General features: G+C 50.9%; 1 protein-coding gene across 1 annotated transcript in view; it reads left to right on the forward strand.

Annotated features, from left to right (window-relative positions):
• Nucleotides 1-6,144: 6,144 nt before the first annotated feature.
• Nucleotides 6,145-17,851, forward strand: part of INPP5B (inositol polyphosphate-5-phosphatase B) — an 83,918-nt gene continuing 72,211 nt past the window's right edge. The window contains 6 exon segments of the mRNA XM_017892103.1: nt 6,145-6,209; nt 6,882-6,964; nt 7,330-7,424; nt 9,569-9,666; nt 9,793-9,822; nt 11,874-11,984. Of these exon segments, the coding sequence (XP_017747592.1) occupies nt 6,908-6,964; nt 7,330-7,424; nt 9,569-9,666; nt 9,793-9,822; nt 11,874-11,984 (391 nt within the window). The 5' untranslated portion in view covers nt 6,145-6,209; nt 6,882-6,907.

Genomic DNA, 17,851 nt, shown 5'->3' on the forward strand with positions numbered 1-17,851 from the left:
TTCTCCTGCCTCAGCCTCCCAAGTAGCTGGGACTACAGGCGTGCGCTGCCACGCCTGGCTTATTTTTTCATGTTTTTGGTAGAGATGGGGTTCCACCATATTGGCCAGGCTGGCCTTGAACTCCTGACCTCATGATCCACCTGCCTTGGCCTCTCAAAGTGCTGAGATTACAGGTGTGAGCCACCGTGCTGAGGCCTAAAAACTTTTTTTTTTTTTCAACAAGGTCTCACTGTTACCCAGGCTAGAGTGCCGTGGCATGATCATAGCTCACTGCAGCCTCCCAACTCTCAGGCTCAAGTGACCTCCCCACCTCAGCATCCCAAGTAACTAGGACTACAGGTGCACACCTCCATGCCCAGCTAACTTTTTGTAGTGAAGGGGGTCTCACTATCTTGCCCAGGCTGGTCTTGAAATTCTGGCCTGAAGAAGTTCTCCTGCCTCAGCCTCCTGAGTCACTGGGATTATAGGTGTCAGTCACCATGCCCAGCAAGAGAACTGTTTCTTGAGTGTAGTGTTTGTTGGTCTGGGGGACGGATGGGCAACAAAGAGGCTGACACCATCAGAAGGGCCTAACCCAGGAGTCTTTGCTGCACACTCTCCTGTGTATCGCATCAGCCTGGCTGCTGTCACTTGAGAGGCAAGTCTGAGTGCTGATGGAGGATTACATCCATGAGGGCAGGGAAATGGATGTCCCATTAGCGTTGGGAATGGTAGGGTCTGGGTTGTGCTCAGCTTCCAGTGCTGGGCAAGAAGATGGGAATAATGCCCCCACTTTCATCTCTAGCAGTTTCCTACCTTGTATGGAAAAACCTAAACCCAGGCTTAGCAGACCCTTCTAGGTCTGATCCCTTAGTGTTGCAGGGGGCAGAGTCTGAGATCTAAGAACCCAAAGTCTCAGAGCTACCTCCCATATTTGGCTCAGCACTCATTTAGAGACAGGGTGGGGTCTGAATCCTGAAAAACACTTGGACAAAGTGAGCCCAGACTTTTCACTCTCTGTGGCCCAGGGTTTCCCTGCCCTGGGTTCTGAGGAAGCCCATGACCCCCACCTTCCCACCCCCAGGCACCTTCTGACGTTGGCAGCAAATGAGGCCAGATCAGAAGCACTGGATATCTATTTCCTGCCACTGCACCTACTCCAGTTTTGCCTCCCCTCAGGCTGGGATGCTGCCGTTGACATGCCAGTGACAACATGTAGTCTCGGGGAGGCTGTTACTAGAATGCAGGCCCCTTTGTGCCTGCCTCAGTGTCACTCTGACGGTATGACTTGCAAGAAGTGAAAGCTGAGCCCCTGAGACCTCTTATTTCCTAAAGGTTGACCCACCCCCACCCCAGTTCCCCAGCCTCAGTTTATTCATCTGCATAGTACAATAATGGAAATTTTGCTTGTAGATTTCCTCAGCTGCCCAGAACTGGTCCTTCCCTCTCTCTAGCTCCTGCAGCACCTCAGTTGAAGACATATGTGGCCAATGGTAGCCACAGATCTGATTTGCTCAGAGGTAGCTGTCCTCCCAGGGACCCTGGCCTTTCCTGGACCATGACTACCGCTGGACCCTGGGACTGCCCCTACTTTTCCCTAAGTTCATGACATCTTCCACTTAACTGCTGCATGACCTTTCTTTGACCTATGACCTTTGAGCTGGTTATGGCCTTGAACTCCTGACCACATGATCCACCTGCCTCGGCCTCTGCAGTGGCTCCCTCTCTCCTTTTCCTCCTATCAGTCTTCCCTCTGGCCTTACTGGTAGCCCAGAATCTGGCAAGCAGTCAGCTGACCCCTGCTCCTGTCCAGGTAAGCAGCATATGAGGGAGGGGACAGCCTTCCTAATGCCTTCAGCCCTGGGCGTGTGACCACAGTGGTCAAACCTGTCCAGAGATATGCCACAACTTCCACCGCCTTGGAGAGATGTGCTACCAGGTGAAAAAGTTCTCCAACCAGACCACAGAGTGTGAGCCTGGGCAGCACCACAGTAAGGTGTGGGGCTGGGGCTGTGATGGACCCAAGACAGGGCACTTCTCAGAGGCGAAGGGGAGTGGAGGGAGGCCATTGGAAGGGAGACTGACATTCAGGTACAGTAAGGTGCAGGAACAGATCCTGAAGCAGGAGGGAGAGGAGTCAGTATCTGGGATGCTGGGAACGTGGAGCTATGGCCCAGGCCTGGCTGTGCCCCCATCCTCCTGGACATGCCTGCATTCTCTCTACCCAGCTGATTCAACTCAATGCTTTCCACTACATGGTCTGGTGCAGCTTCAGCTGTGAAGGGGGAAATGAAACTAGTCCTAGCCCTTGCCTTCTGTCCAACAGCTCAGCCCCCAGCCCAGACCCCTGCAGACTGTAGTGCTGCAGTAGAGGGCCACTCTGTCTCATGCTCAAAGAGTCCACCTGAGGTAAGACAGCCCCACCCTTAATACTCAGCCCTGCCCCGCCAACCTGCAGCTCCGAGCCCCATTCCTCAGAGCCCCCACCTCTGACTCCCATTCCTACTCATCCACAAGCTCAGAGCCCTTCTGCCCATTAACCCTCAACTCTGAACCCAGCCCTTTGAGAGGCCCTCAAATCTCAGCTCAATTTTCACCAGCCCCCAACCTTTATGAATATGCTAACCTCTAAGCCTTGTCGGACCCCTAACTTTAATGTCTTCCTAGGCCAGGCACGGTGACTCACACCTGTAATCCCACCACTTTGGGAAGCTGAGGCGGGCGGATCACGAGGTCAGGAGATCGACACCATCCTGGCTAACATGGTGAAACCCCGTCTCTACTAAAAATACAAAAAATTAGCTGGGCGTGGTGGTGGCTGGCGCTTGTAGTCCCAGCTACTCGGGAGGCTGAAGCAGGAGAATGGCATGAACCTGGGAGGCGGAACTTGCATTGAACTGAGATCTCGCCACTGCACTCCAGCCTGGGCGATAGAGCGAGACTCTGTCTCACCAAAAAAAAAAAAAAAAAAGTCTTCCTTCCTCATTAGCTCCCTAAGTCTGAGTTCTCTAGTTTTGGTGCCCCACCCCCTCTCAGATTCCCCACTCCTAACATCCCCACCATTCCCCAGTCCAGCCCATCCAGCACTCCCCTCCCCAGCAAGCTCCAAAGAGGCCTGGGGCAAGCACCTGTTCTCATCCAGGCAGCAGTGGGGGAGATGTCAGGTTGTGAGCTGCCCACACACATCATGCTCTCCCTGGGGGCAAGGCGGGGGGTCAGGGCTTTGCAGAGGTGTCACAGCACTTCCCCAGGCAGTCCTGCTCTGCTCTTAGGCCTAGCCCACCTGACGATCCCAAAGGACAAGCTACATTCCACTCTACCCCTGGTGACCACCACGTTGCCAGCCCTCCAGGGAAATGGGAGTGTCTCATTCTCACCTGCCTACTCTGGGAAGTGGAGGCAGAAACAGACAGTGTGTCGTGGATGGGGCCAGTGACACGGGCATGATAGGGCTCCAGCCTTGCCTCTGTCTAGCATTTACCACCTGTTCAGTCTGCACAGAGCTCCCAAACCTCCTCCTGTTTTCTCTTCCAGGAGAAAATCTGTGCCACTTTCTCCTGCCAAGGTGGTGACTGTTTCAAAGGGCAGAAAGCTGTGGCCATGTGCCCTGAGGGCTTGGACTTCTGTGAGGTGAGCCCTGTGATACTCCAAGGATTAGGGAGCTGTCCTCCCTCAGAGCTGCATGGCTTTCTCCTTCTACCTGGAGTGGATAGCTCAGCAGTAGGATCTGGATGGAGCTAGACCTGCTGGGAGCCAGGCTGCCTGGGGTCTAGCAAGCTTGACTCCCTCAGCTCTGCATGATGCCAACACCAAAGGCAGCAACTGGAATTTGCCATACCTCCACGATGTGCCCCTTTGTTTCTGTCCACCCTGTATGTTCACTAGGGACTCACTGATCTTGTGGGCAGGAAGCTAGGGGTCCAAGGAGGTTGAGCTCAACCCATGACCCACTTAACACTTTCTGCCTTTGAGTGGGGAAGAGGGGCAAGGGGAAGATGAATGGTCCCACCTCTTCTTGCAGCTGAAATGCTCCAGCTCAGGTTACATTGCAGGCTGCAGCCAGGCCTATGAAGCAGGGACCTCCCAAAATCATGGGGCTGTGGCCCCACCCTGCTACCAGGAGTGCTGTCAAGCCTCAACCTCAGGCAGCTGCCTCCAGCTGGATGGGAAACTTCACTTCAACCAGGCAGCTCTAGGGGCCACCAGAAACCCCCTGCACTGGGCCCTGGCTGTGGCTATGCTACTGCTCCTCCACTCTGCCCTGCTCCTGTTCTTGCTCCCCTAGCTGGGCCCAGCAGAATCTGGGAGCAGCAGCCAAGAAGACCCTGTAGGACCTACAAGCCTTCAGGTCCCACTCCAGCTCTGATTCCTGTAGCTGCATCTTTAGTAAAAGGGCTTTATCAAGCCCACAGCACTGGGCTTAAGGCTCCTGACTTCTCCCCTTCTAGGGCCTAGGCCTGACCACGGAACCCTCCAAGGGGGTAGGGCCTCAGCCCTAATCTCAGGGAGAGGATGGGGTTTGTCTGGAAAAACAGAAAACCTCCTGCCTGACCCCCCACCCAGTGGGAGGACCCCAAAATCCTGCAGGGACAGTTTCTTCATCATGAAAAGCACTCAGCCCCATCTACTTTCCCCAGACCCTCCTCCCCAGGCTTTGACACTAAGAGCAGGGCTGGAATGGGGTTCCTCTGCTTCCCTGCAGTGACCCACCCCTTGATCACAAGGGTCTGAGTCAATCCTCTTTCCCCTCATCCTCCACATGCCTTTGACAATGAATTCAAATAAACTTGAGCTCCATTTGTGCTGTGAATGTTTCCAGGAAAAGGAATGGATTGAGAAGAAGGCAATGACTATTTCTGGAAGGGGTTTCCATAGGCAAAGTTGAACTGGTCATTAGGATGGCCACTTCACTTGGGGAAAGAGGAGGGGAGACCGTTCACAAGTCACAACAGTCACCCACTCCCCAGCGCCGAAGGCCCATTCCTTCAGTTTGGGTCAAAGCTTGAGAGAAGGTATATTTATTAAAATATTTCAGTAAGTAATTCACTAACTCCATAGATAACTGTGTTCCAGAAACTGCTGGTGTGTTGATGAAAAGGCATAATCCTGTCCAAAGGGAGTTTACAGCTTAATTAAATGGCCAATAGGACAAGTGAGAATCCTTATCTGAACTGGATGAGCAATCACAGCTCACTGCAGCCTTCAACTCCTGGGCTCAGGTGATCCTCCCATCTCAGCCTCCCAAGTAGCTGGGACTACAGGCATGCACCACCATACCCGGCGAAATTAAAAAAAAATTATTTTTAGAGATGGGGTCTTAAACTCCTTGCCTCAAGCGATTCTCCCTCCTTGGCCTTCCAAAGTACCAGGATAACAGGCATGAGCCACTGTGCCCAATCCCTGTGCTGGCTCTTTTTGTCCATCTGGGGTAACCTCTTATCTTAGATGGGGAAATTGAATCCCAAGGGAAGAAAGGTCTTGGCCAAGGTCACACAGCCAGGTGGATCAGGGAAAGGACATTGCCAGACAGGAACAGTGTCATACCCTTTATAAAGTGCGTTCACACCCAGTAGCCTCAAACAGCACTGTGTGGCAGGAGGGCTGAGTGGGGCTGAGGGAAGAAATAGGGCAGTGTGTGGCGGTACAAATGGCCCAGGAGTTGCAGTCAGACTTTCAGTGGAGTCCCAGTGTTGCCACCTGCTAGCTGCAGGACTTAATGTCAAACTGCTTACCCTCTCCAAGGCTCAGTTTCTCCACCTGGAAAACAGACATAATGGTTCTTCAGAGTCTGGTTCTCCCTCCATTAAACTAGGAGAGGGTAGTTATTTCAGGGGAAGAGTTTCAGTAGAGGTCTGGGCTGTCTACCTGGAGTGAGAAGAGCTGATGATGGAACTAAGGAGAAAATAAAAATGCATTATATTCTTCCCCTAAGGTAAAATATGACCATCTTCCTCCTGGGCGGGAAGCTTTGGCCCCATGACCTAGAGGGCTGGGGATGGGAGTGAGGGCAATCATTTGAAAACCTTTCTGGAATAGGGAGCCCAGTGTACCCCAGGACCTAAGGGGTTAATGGGGATGGAGAGACTCCCCACCCCACGATTGACTCGGGCATGCTGGGACTTGCAGGCTGACTGACCACCGTGTGGCGCAGGGGCTGTTGGGAAATGTAGTCACTGTCCCGGAACCTGGGGCAGCGGAGTCCTGTGCGCCCTGCGGTGACAGCTCAGGAGGTAGGTGGCAATGGCAGGGAGCTGTGGGTGGGAGCAGAGCAGGAAAGCCAGGGCAGGGCTGGGCAGGACGGAGTGGGCAAGCTGAGGGCTGGGACGCCCCCCACCCCCCCACCCCCGGCCTGCAGCTGATGCAATGGGCCTGCTGGGGCGGGGGTGAAGGGCAAGCAGCAATGGGACACTTCCTGTCTCCAAGGAAAGAGGAATGGGACTCTCCTGAATGACAGTAAGGGGATATTCCCTGAACCCCACACGGACACACCACTGACACCTCCCAGAGAGGTACCAGCAGAACAAAAACTGCCCCCAAAAGAGAGGCAGAGCCCTGTCCTAGGAGCAAAGGGACCAGGTCCCCTTCTCCAATCCACATACCCCACTTCCAACAAGTAGAATAGACCACACTCAAGAGCAACTGGATGCCCTCCCAGACAAAGGCAGTACAACAAACTGTAGATCCCATCAGGGGCAAAGGGACTGGACCCCTAACCCTAAAAACTAAAAGGCCTATTCTAGGGAGGAGAAGGAGGAGGAGGAGGAGGAGGAGGATCAGGCCTCCCCAGTACTGTCTCTCTCCGCAAAGGCCCCTCCCTCCTGCCTCCCACCCCTCTGAGGCAGCTACATCACCCCATGCGTAACTTGTTGACCAAAGAGGGGCTCCCATCTCCCCTCCCACAGGGTGTGTGCACTCAGCAGGAGCCAGCATGGACCAGTCTGTGGCGATCCAGGAGACGCTGGCTGAGGGAGAATACTGCGTCATCATATCCTTCCTGTGCTAACTGCAGCCCTGAGCCGGCCCTGGCCTTGGGAAGAGGAATGGAAGGTGTCGAGGTGTCTATCCCCTCTCCTGCCTCTCTGAACCATCAGGGGAGAAGGAAATCAGTATTTACTAAGTACTTACTGAGTCCTGGACTCTCCGCCAGATGCTTTAAATTTGCAGTCATCCTCCTAACTCCCTATGAAATGAGGATTATTATCCTCATTTCATCGATGAGGAAGGCTTAGAGAGTGACTGGCCCAAGGCCACACAGTGAATCTGGGGGACAGGGGAACGGAGGAAGGTGGGACAGCCTGAGTGGGGAGCAGCCTCGCCTCTGGGTTGTCTTCCCTTGACTCTGAGCCGCAGGCGGTGCAAGGTGTGCTGTGTGAGGGGGACAGCCGGCAGAGCCGCCTCCTGGGACTCGTGCGCTACCGCCTGGAGCACGGCGGCCAGGAACACGCGTGAGTGAGGGGCTTGGTCCCCATCTGTCTGGGTCATGGGGTTGTTCATCACTGCACCCTCCAGCTGAACTTCAACCGTCACTCCAGGCCAGGGTCTGAGTCTCCTAGAATAATTATCAAAATGACAGTTAATATTTTTTGAACACTGTATTCTAAACCCTGCACAGGTACTAACTTATAATCCTCAAGATCTAAGGAGGAAGTTTCTTGAGAAGAGACAGTTTAACATACTGGTCCAGATCTTGAGTCTCGTGGTCCAACTGCCTGGGTTCAAACCCAGGCTTTGTTACTAACAAGCCACATGATCTATTGTTTGTTTTGAGACGGAGTCTTGCTCTTCGCCCAGGCTGGAGTGCAGTGGCGTGATCTTGTTTCACTGCAACCTCTGTGTCCCAGGTTCAAGCAATTCTTGTGCCTCAGCCTCTTGAAGAGCTAGTATTACAGAGGTGTCTGCTACCGTGCCTGACTCATTTCTGTATTTTTAGTAGAGAGCGGGTTTCACCACGTTGGCCAGGCTGGTCTTGAAATCCTGACCTCAAGTTATCCACCTGCCTTGGCCTCCCAAAGTGCTAGGATTACAGGCATGAGCCAGCATGCCCAGCCTCACACGATCTTTTTTTAAGAGACAGGGTCTCTTTCTGTCACCCAGGCTGGAGTGCAGTGGCGTGATCTTGGCTCACTGCAACCTCTGAGTCCCAGGTTCAAGCAATTCTCGTGCCTCAGCCTCTTGAGGAGCTGGTATTACAGAGGTGCCCACCACTGTGCCTGGCTCGTTTCTGTATTTTTAGTAGAAATGGGGTTTCACCACTTTGGCCAGGCTAGTCTTGAAGTCCTGATCTCAAGTTATCCACCTGCCTTGGCCTCCTAAAGTGCAGCGCACCCAGCCTCACATGATCTTTTTTTTTAGAGACAGGGTCTCTTTCTGTCACCCAGGCTGGAGTGCAGTGGTGCACTCATAGCTGCACGCTGGAACTCCTGGCCTCAAGTCATTCTCCCGCCTCAGCCTCCCAAAGTGTTGGAATTTTAGGCATGAGCCACTGCACCTGGTGGAACCACATGATCTTGAGCAAGTTGTTTTACTCCTCGATATGTCCAGATTAGAGAGTAAAGTGAGTTAGGCCAGGTGCAGTGGCTCATGCTTGTAATCCCAACACTTTGGGAGGCTGAGGAAGGAAAATTGCTTGAGGCTAGGAGTTCAAGACCAGCTTGGGCAACAAAGTGAGACCTCCCCTCCGGTCCCCGGCTCCATCTCTACAAAAAATAAGAAAATTAGCTGGGCGTGGTGGTGCATGCCTGTAGTCTCAGCTACTCAGGAGACTGAGGTGGGAGGATCACATGAGTTGAGGAGTTTGAGATTACAGTGAACTATTATTGCACTATAGCCTGGGCAACACAGCAAGACCCTGTCTCTATAAAAAAAAAAAAGAAAGAAAAAAAAAAACAAACACCATGGGGTGCACAGAAAGTGCTCAATAAGGCTGGGTGCAGTGGCTCATGCCTGTAATCCCAACACTTTGGGAGTCTGAGCTGGAAGAATTGCTTGAGCTCAGGAGTTCAAGACCAGCCTGGGCAATATAGTGAGACCCCTATCTCTATTTCAAATACTTTTTTAAAAAATAAAGAAAAAAGAAAAAAAAAGAAAGTGCTCGATAAATGTTGTCTAGTAACACCCACATACCACACAGAAGCAGAGAGAGAGTAATAGCTGTCAAAGGTCTCATAGCTGGTAAGTGACTCAGGGTCTAGGAGCTGGGAGGGAGGGGCCTTAGACATTTTCTGATCCATCACCCCAATTTTATAGATGGGAAACAGGTTCAGGGAGAGAAGTGGGTAGCTAAGGTTGCACTGTTCCTGTCACACACAGTGCGAAAATGCACCATGGTTAGATCAAACATGGTTTGTGTTTTACTAACAATCAGGGGCTCCTGCAGATGAGAAAAGTTCTGGTTTGATGACCTCATCCATATAGCTGCAGTCTCTGATGAGCACCATAGACAGAGATGTCATGAGGAGTGTGCCTAGCCAGGGCACCACCAGCACAGTGTTAGGGACTAAGGAGGGAGTGTGAGCACCCCGAGGCCTCCAAGATAGGGCTGAGGGACAGCCACCGGGCCCCCATCCTCACCTCTGCTTCCTGCCCTTAGTCTCTTCCTCTATACGCACCGGAGGATGGCCATTACTGGGGACGATGTCTCTCTGGACCAGATAGTGCCAGTCTCGCGGGATTTTACGCTGGAAGAAGGTGCCACAGGAGGCTGGGTGGTATGAATCCTCTCCTATGGGCCCCTCAGGTCATCTTTGTCCTTGATGGGGGGGCAAGGGGGAGTAAGCTCAATTGCTAAGGGCATTCTCATTTCCCTCCCCACAGTGTCCCCAGATGGTGAACTCTACATCCTTGGTGAGTGGTCCTCTTGGTCTGGGTCTCACTTGGGGCAGGGGGTACCTGATCTTCAGAGAGAGAATGATGTAAAGTAAGAGCACCCCCTGGTAAACTTATTGCAGCAAGTAAGACCCTGTAGGATCTGGCACTACCCATCTCCATGGGCTCATCTCTCATCACTCTCCTCCTTGCTGCTGTTTCCGTCCCCCTGCCAATATCACACGTTCTCATCCTGGAGCCCCTGCACACGCTGTCCCCTCCTCCTACAAGCCTCACATCTCTTTACCTAGTCAACTCCTACTCAGCCTTCAGGGCTTCCATTCATGCATTTCTCTTCCCGGGCAGCCTTTGTTAAACCCCTGAAATTAGACCAGGGCGGTGGCTCACGCCTGTAATCCCAGCACTTAGGGAGGCCAAGGCGGGTGGATCACCTGAGGTCGGGTGTTCAAGACCAGCCTGACCAACATGCAGAAACCCTGTCTCTACTAAAAATAGAAAAAATTAGCCAGGCATGGCGGCGCATGCCTGTAATCCCAGCTACTTGGGAGGCTGAGGGAGGAGAATTGCTTGAACCTGGGAGGCGGAGGTTGCGGTGAGCGGAGATCACACCATTGCACTCCAGCCTGGGCAACAAGAGCAAAACTCTATCTCAAAAAAAAACAAAAAACAAAACAAAACAAAACCCTGAAATTGTTTTGTATCCCACTGGATACATGTGCCTCTTTTCTCCTCTCTTCTCTTCTCCTCTCTTCACTTCTCTTCTTTCTTTCTCTTTCTCCCTCTCTTTCTTTCTCTCTCTCTCCCCCTCCCTTTCTCCTTCTCTCTATCTCTCTTTCTCCTGCCTCTGCCTCCCAAGCAGCTGGGATTATAGGCACCCACCATCATGCCCAGTTAATTTTTGTATTTTCCGTAGAGGTGGGGTTTTGCCATGTTCGCCAGTCTGGTCTTGAACTCCTGACCTCAGGTGATCCACCTGCCTCAGCCTCCCAAAGTGCTGGGATTATAGGCATGAGCCACCATGCCTGGCTTGCCTTTTTCTTTTGCCAGCCTCTCTCAATCAGTGATGTAATTCTTTATATTGACATATTTAATGTCTGTCTTCTTTACTATACAACAATAATAATAGAAGCAAATAATGAGTCAATGATTATCCCATGCCAGCATTATGCTAGAAGTTTTACATACACCAAATCAGGCTTTTCTCTTTTTTTTTTTTTTTTTTGAGACAGTCTCTGTTGCACAGGCTGGAGTGCAGTGGCGTGATCTCGGCTCACTGCAAGCTCCGCCTCCTGGGTTCATGCCATTTTCCTGCCTCAGCCTCCCGAGTAGCTGGGACTACAGGTGCCCATCACCACACCCGGCTAACTTTTGTGTTTTTAGTAGAGACGGGGTTTCACCACATTGGCTAGGCTAGTCTCGAACTCCTGACCTTGTGATCCACCCACCTCTGCCTCCCAAAGTGCTGGGATTATAGGTGTGAGCCACCGCGCCTGGCCCGAGCCCACACTCTTAATTGCTCTGCTAGGTGACTTCTGTTTGTCTGTTAGTTCAGCAGATGTTTTGAGTGCTCACCATGTGCCCAGTATTGGGTATATGCCATGAATAGGGAAGCCTTCTACAGTCTAGCTCCCTGAGACAGACCCACGTGTATTCTCTTCACCATGGTATTCCCTGTGCCTATCACACTACCTGGCACAGTCAGGTAGACTGGCCCATGGACATCCCCTCTTGTCTGCCTCTATGTGCTTTTCATTTCATCAGGAGGGGTACAGACTACATATCCAGAGAACCTGTTCTCTCCCAGCTCCATCTAGTACTGCGGTTGAGGCTTACTGACTTTTCAGAGCCTTCATCTGCCTCCTCTATAAAGAGGGGATGATGTTAATTTGGAACTCAGGGTACAGAGGGTTTCCTTGTGCCAGCAGCAGTCCCAAGTAAGTTGCTTAAGGGCTGAAGGGGCTTTGGGAGTCCGGGTTGCTGATTCTCCATTCTGAGGACTCTAGCCTTAGGCTGCATCAAACACTTAGCTCCTGGCAGCCAAGGGTTCATTTCCTGCCTCCTTTGTGCAGGCTCAGATGTGACCATCCAGCTGGACACAGCAGAGCTTAGCCTCGTATTCCAGCTACCTTTTGGTTCACAAACCAGGATGTTCCTCCACGAAGTTGCCAGAGCCTGTCCAGGTAGGTAAGACCCCAGGCTCCCTGGGTGTGGGTGGGTGCTGGGTATTCACCCACCCACTCCAGTTGACTTTCCACCCTTTAGACTCATACCCCATGGTTTCTGTGTCCTTTCAAAGCTGCTGGTGTAAAGCCACAGTGCCCCCAGGCTGCCAGCCAACCATGGTGTTTGCTTTCGTGTTTACAGTTTCTGGAGTTGAGTGTTAACCAGAGCAGGGCCCCTTTGCCCTTCTGGCTCTGGGCAGGGTTGCACAGGGTAGGTTGTGACTGTGATGCAGAATCTCTTACAAGTTGGCAGGCTAAGCAGCTTCCAGCAGCCCAGCTTCCCTCTGTCTGCTACCCACAGCTAGAACTCATAGCTAGAACCATCTGTCATATTGGCTTTCCTGCCCCTGAACCCTGCTGTCACTCACTGCAGCTGGGAAAATGGTCTAGCTTTGGGCTAGCAGTGAAAGGTTAGTGGCCTCTAGGACAAAATTTGTTTAGAATGGGAAGTTAGCCCAGCAGGTAAAGGAGAGTTTGTGTACATAGCAGAGGATTAGTCACAGAACATGCAAATTCAAGCCAACAGGTGCTGGGGCTTAAGTGTTTACCCAGCACTTTTAGCTGTCTTCTTTCAGGCTATCTCTTGTCTTTGTGGCAGTGGGAGAGGGCTGGTCTTCTCTGTGGTCTTGCTGTGGAGCCTGAGCCTCCAGTGACTTCATTTTTTTTGCTTGCTGTGCCAGGAAGTGGACTGCCCTTGGATTCAAACTAGGGGATAAGGGAAAAGGAAGCAGAAGAAGCAGCTAGACTTAGTAGCTTGCTTGTAATCCCAACTACTTGGGAGGCTAAGGCGGGAAGATCACAGGAGCCCAGGAGTTCAAGGCTACATTGAGCTATGATTGCTCCACTGCACTGCAGCATGGGTGACAGAGTGAGACCCCTGTCTCTAAAAAATAAAATAAGAAAAGGAAGTAGAAACATGATTATAGAGCCTTGAATGCCTGGTTAAGAGATTTATTTATTTGATTTTTTTGAGACAGAGTTTTGCTCTTGTTGCACAGGCTGGAGTGCAGTCGTGCAATCTGAGCTCACTACAACCTCCACCTCCCCAGTTTAAGCAATTCTCCTGTGTCAGCCTCCTGAGTAGCTGGGATTACAGGCGCCTGCCACAATGCCTGTAATTAGCTAATTTTTTTTTTTTTTTGAGATGGAGTTTCATTCTTGTCGCCCAGGCTGGAGTGCAGTGGTGCGACCTTGGCTCACTGCAACCTCTCCCGCCTGGGTCCAAGCGATTCTCCTGCGTCAGCTTCCCGAGTAGCTGGGATTACTGGCGCCCGCAACCACGCCCAGCTAATTTTTGGATTTTTGGTAGAGACAGGGTTTCATCACGTTGGCCAGGATGGTCTTGAACTCCTGACCTCAGGTGATCCACCCGTGTCCGCCTCCCAAAGTGCTGGGACTGCAGGCATGAGCCACCACGCCCAGCCTAATTTTTTGTATTTTTAGTAGAGATGGGGTTTCACCACATTGGTCAGGCTGGTCTCGAACTCCCGGCCTAAGGTGATCCACCCACTTTGGCCTCCCAAAGTGCTGGGGTTGCAGGCATGAGCCACGGCGCCCAGCCAAGAGGTTTAAAATTTATTAAGCAGTGGGAAATTTATCTCTAAATCTTAAAATAATAAGGATAACATATTTTATGATTTTTTTTTTTTTTTTCTTGAGACGGAGTCTCCCTCTGTCGCCCGCCCGGGCTAGAGTGCAGTGGCCGGATCTCAGCTCAGTGCAAGCTCCGCCTCCCGGGTTTACGCCATTCTCCTGCCTCAGCCTCCCGAGTAGCTGGGACTACAGGCGCCCACCACCTCGCCCGGCTAGTATTTTTTGTATTTTTTTTTTATTAGAGACGGAGTTTCACCATGTTAGCCAGGATGGTCTCGATCTCCTGACCTCGTGATCCGCCCGCCTCGGCCTCCCAAAGTGCTGGGATTACAGGCTTGAGCCACCGCGCCCGGCCTTATGATTATTAATAGTAGTTGTAGGAGGTATAATAATAGAAATAACACCAAAGAGCCTGGGCTTTGAAGCTATACAGCCCCTTGAGTTTGAAACCCATCTCTGCCAGTTCCTAGCTGTGCAACTTTGGGCAAGCTACTTCACCTCTCTGAACTTTAGTTTTTATAGGCTTCTGTATGTAATGAATACCTTATACATGGGGGTGTGAGAATTAAATGAGATAACACATGTACAAGTGCCTACCACATAGCAAGAACTCAGAAAATGTTTTTCCCCTCTACAAGAAGACTCATAGCTCACATTCATTGTTGATTTGGCATGTGTTAGGCACTATTCCAAGAACTTTTCACACATTATCTCATTTACTCCTTTTTTAAAAAAATTTAAAATTTAATTAATTAATTAAGTTATTTTTGAGATGGAGTCTCGCCCTATTGCCCAGGCTACAGTGCAATGGCGCGATCTCGGCTCACTGCAACCTCCACCTCACGGGTTCAAGTGATTCTCCTGCCTCAGCCTCCCAAGTAGCTGGTACAGGCGCGTGCCACCACACCCAGCTAATTTTTTGTATCTTTAGTAGAGACGAGGTTTCCCCATTTGACCAGGTTGGTCTCGAACTCCTGACCTTTTGATCCACCCACCTCAGCCTCCCAAAGTGCTGGGATTACAGGATTATAGGCATGAGCCACTGTGTCTGGCTTTTTTTTTTTTTTTTTTTTTGAGACTGTGTTTTGCTCTTATTGCCCATCTGGGCTGAAGCGCAATGGCCTGGTCTCGGCTCACTGCAACCCCTGCCTCCAGGGTTCAAATGATTCTCCTGCTTCAGCCTCCCAAGTAGGTATCACAGGCACCTGCCACTATGCCTGGCTAATTTTTTAATTTTAATTTTATTTTTTGAGACGAAGTCTGGCTCTGTCACTCAGGCTGGAGTGCAGTGGCACAATCTCAGCTCACTGCGAATTCCACCTCCTGGGTTCAAGCGATTCTTCTGCCTCAGCCTCCCGAGTAGCTGAGACTACAGGCGCATGCCACCATGCCCGGCTAATTTTTGTATTTTTTGATAGAGACAGGTTTTACCATTTTGGCCAGGCTGGCCTCAAACTTTTGACCTCAGGTGATCCGCCCACTTTGGCCTCCCAAACTGCTGGGATTATAGGCGTGAGCCACTGTGCCTGGCCAAGTTTTATATTTTTAGTAGAGACGGGGTTTCACCACTTTGGCCAGGCTGGTCTCGAACTCCTGACCTCAGGTAACCTGCCCATCTCAGCTTCCAAAAGTGCTGGGATTACAGGCGTGAGCCACCTCACCCGGCCTCTCATTTACTTTTTTTTTGTGTGAGACAGAGTCTTGCTTTGTTGCCCAGGCTGGAGTGCAATGGCGCCATCTTGGCTCACTGCAACCTCTGCCTCTTGGGTTCAAGTGACTGTCCTGCCTCAGCCTTCTGAGTAGCTGGGATTACAGGCGCATGCCACCATGCCTGGCTAATTTTGTATTTTTAGTAGAGACGGGGGTTTCACCATATTGGTCAGGCCGGTCTCGAACTCCTGACCTTGTGATCCGCCTGCCTCGGCCTCCCAAAGTGCTGGAAACACAGGTGTGAGCCACCGTGCCCAGCCTGGCCTCATTTACTCTTTACCACGATCTTACAAGGGAAGTATTATCTATGTGTCTGTTTCATAGATAAGGAAACTGAGGCTCAGAGGGGATAAGAGTGTTGCCTGAGTACCTAGCTGGTAAATTATAGAGCCAGGATTAGGCAGGATTATATAGTTCTACTCCAGGCCAGGCACAGTGGCTCATGCCTGTAATCCCAGCATTTTGGGAGGTTTAGACGGGTTGATCACTTGAGGTCACGGGTTCGAGACCAGACTGGCCAACATATAGTGAAACCCCGTCTCTACTGAAAACACAAAATTAACTGGGCGTAGTGGCCCACGCCTGTAGTCCCAGCTACTCAGAAAACTGAGGCAAGAGAATTGCTTGAACCCAAGAGGTGGAGGTTGCAATGAGCCGAGATCGCGCCACTGATTGCCAGCCTGGGTGACAAAGCGAGACTCCGTCTCCCCCACCCCCTTAAAAAAAAAAAAAAAAAGTCTACTCCAGAACCTGAGCTCTTGAGTGTTTTGCTCTAGTGCTTCTTTAACTCATGGCACCCTCTCGCCTGTAAACAGCTCAGGAAGGTTTCATGTAGGAGGTGAATTTTTGTAGAGAGAGCTGAGCCAGGAGAGGTCAGCAGAGAGCATCTCATAAAGGGTCTTAGCTACCCAGCAAAGAGCCATTAAGGAATTTTAAGCTGGAGAGTGATAAGGCAAGATTTGCAAGTTAAAAAAGTTCCTCTGGCAACAGTATAGAAAAAGAGAGGCCAAGAGCAGGGAGATAGGAATGTATTGGAATGGCTAAGGAATGGAAAATGAGACTGGGACTTGGGAGAGCCCTGGCGATGGGAATGGGGAAGGAGGGGTGGACTTGCAAGATACAGAGGTCAAACTGATGAGAATGAAGGCACCATGGGGGCAGTGAGTTTGGGTTACTTTCACAACTTCATCCGCAGAGATAAGAACAGTGCCGGCCTGCATGGTGGCTGACGCCTGTAATCCCAACACTTTGGGAGGCCAAGGCGGGCAGATTACAAGGTCAGAAATTCAAGACCAGCCTGACCAATATGGTGAAACCCCGTTTCTACTAAAAATAAAAAAAAAAAGATTAGCCAGGCATGCTGGCACGTGCTTGTAGTCCCACCTACTCGGGAGGCTGAGGCAGGAGAATCGCTTGAACCCGGGAGCTAGAGGTTGCAGTAAGCCAGGATCGTGCCACTGCACTCCAGCCTGGGCGACACAGCGAGACTCCGTCTTAAAAAAAAAAAAAAAAACCCAACAAACAAACAAACAAAAAAAACAGTGCCTGGCATATAGCAGGCACTTAATAAGTATTTGTTGACTGCATGAACAGAGGTTGGTAGCTATGAGAATGAAAGAGAGGAGTCAAGGATGACTTCTTTCTTTTAGGATTGGGTGTGTGTCTTGCAGTCCTCTTACCTACTCATCCTGAAGTCCACACCACACCTGGGGTAACCAGCAGAGAAACTCTGTACCAACCAACTTCTCTGAGTGTTTGTCATGATGGGGATTTCCTTAGGGAGGGACCTGGGTGAGAAGGGACTCTCAGTATTGACAGACTGTTAGATATCCACCAGCCCAACTCTTTCATTTTACTAGAGGCACTAGAGGCAAAAGGAACTGGTTTTTTTTCACCCAGTCCTTGATGGATAATGTTGTACAGCACAAAAGGCCAGAGAGTGGAAGTGTCTTGGCTAAGAGTCTACTATTAGAGAAACTTCGGCTAACAAGAGATCACAGTTAGCTAACATTAATTGAGCACCTATGGTGTGCCAGACATTTTTCTAGATATCGAGACAATGCACAACAACTGTATTACTCCGTTTAGTCTTCTGAACAATACTAAGAAGTAGATATCCTGTTTTATAGACGACTAAATTGACACAGAGGAGGCAAGTAACTTACCCAAGATCAATCATCAATTGATAGGGGCTGGGTGTGGTGGCTCACACCTGTAATCCCAGCACTTTGAGAGGTCAAGGTCGGCAGATCATGAGGTCAGGAGTTCGAGACCAGACTGATCAACATGGTGAAACCCCGTCTCTACTAAAAACACAAAAAACTAGCCGGGCGAGGTGGCGGGCGCCTGTAGTCCCAGCTGCTCGGGAGGCTGAGGCAGGAGAATGGCATGAACCCGGGAGGCGGAGCTTGCAGTGAGCTGAGATCCTGCCACTGCACTCCAGCGTGGGCGACAGAGCGAGACTCTGTCTCAAAAAAAAAAAAAAAAATAATTAAATAAATAAATAAATAAGTAAATAATTG

The sequence above is a fragment of the Rhinopithecus bieti genome, unplaced genomic scaffold (genome assembly GCF_001698545.2).
Source record: "Rhinopithecus bieti isolate Rb0 unplaced genomic scaffold, ASM169854v2 scaffold_22548, whole genome shotgun sequence".
Taxonomy (NCBI): domain Eukaryota; kingdom Metazoa; phylum Chordata; class Mammalia; order Primates; family Cercopithecidae; genus Rhinopithecus; species Rhinopithecus bieti.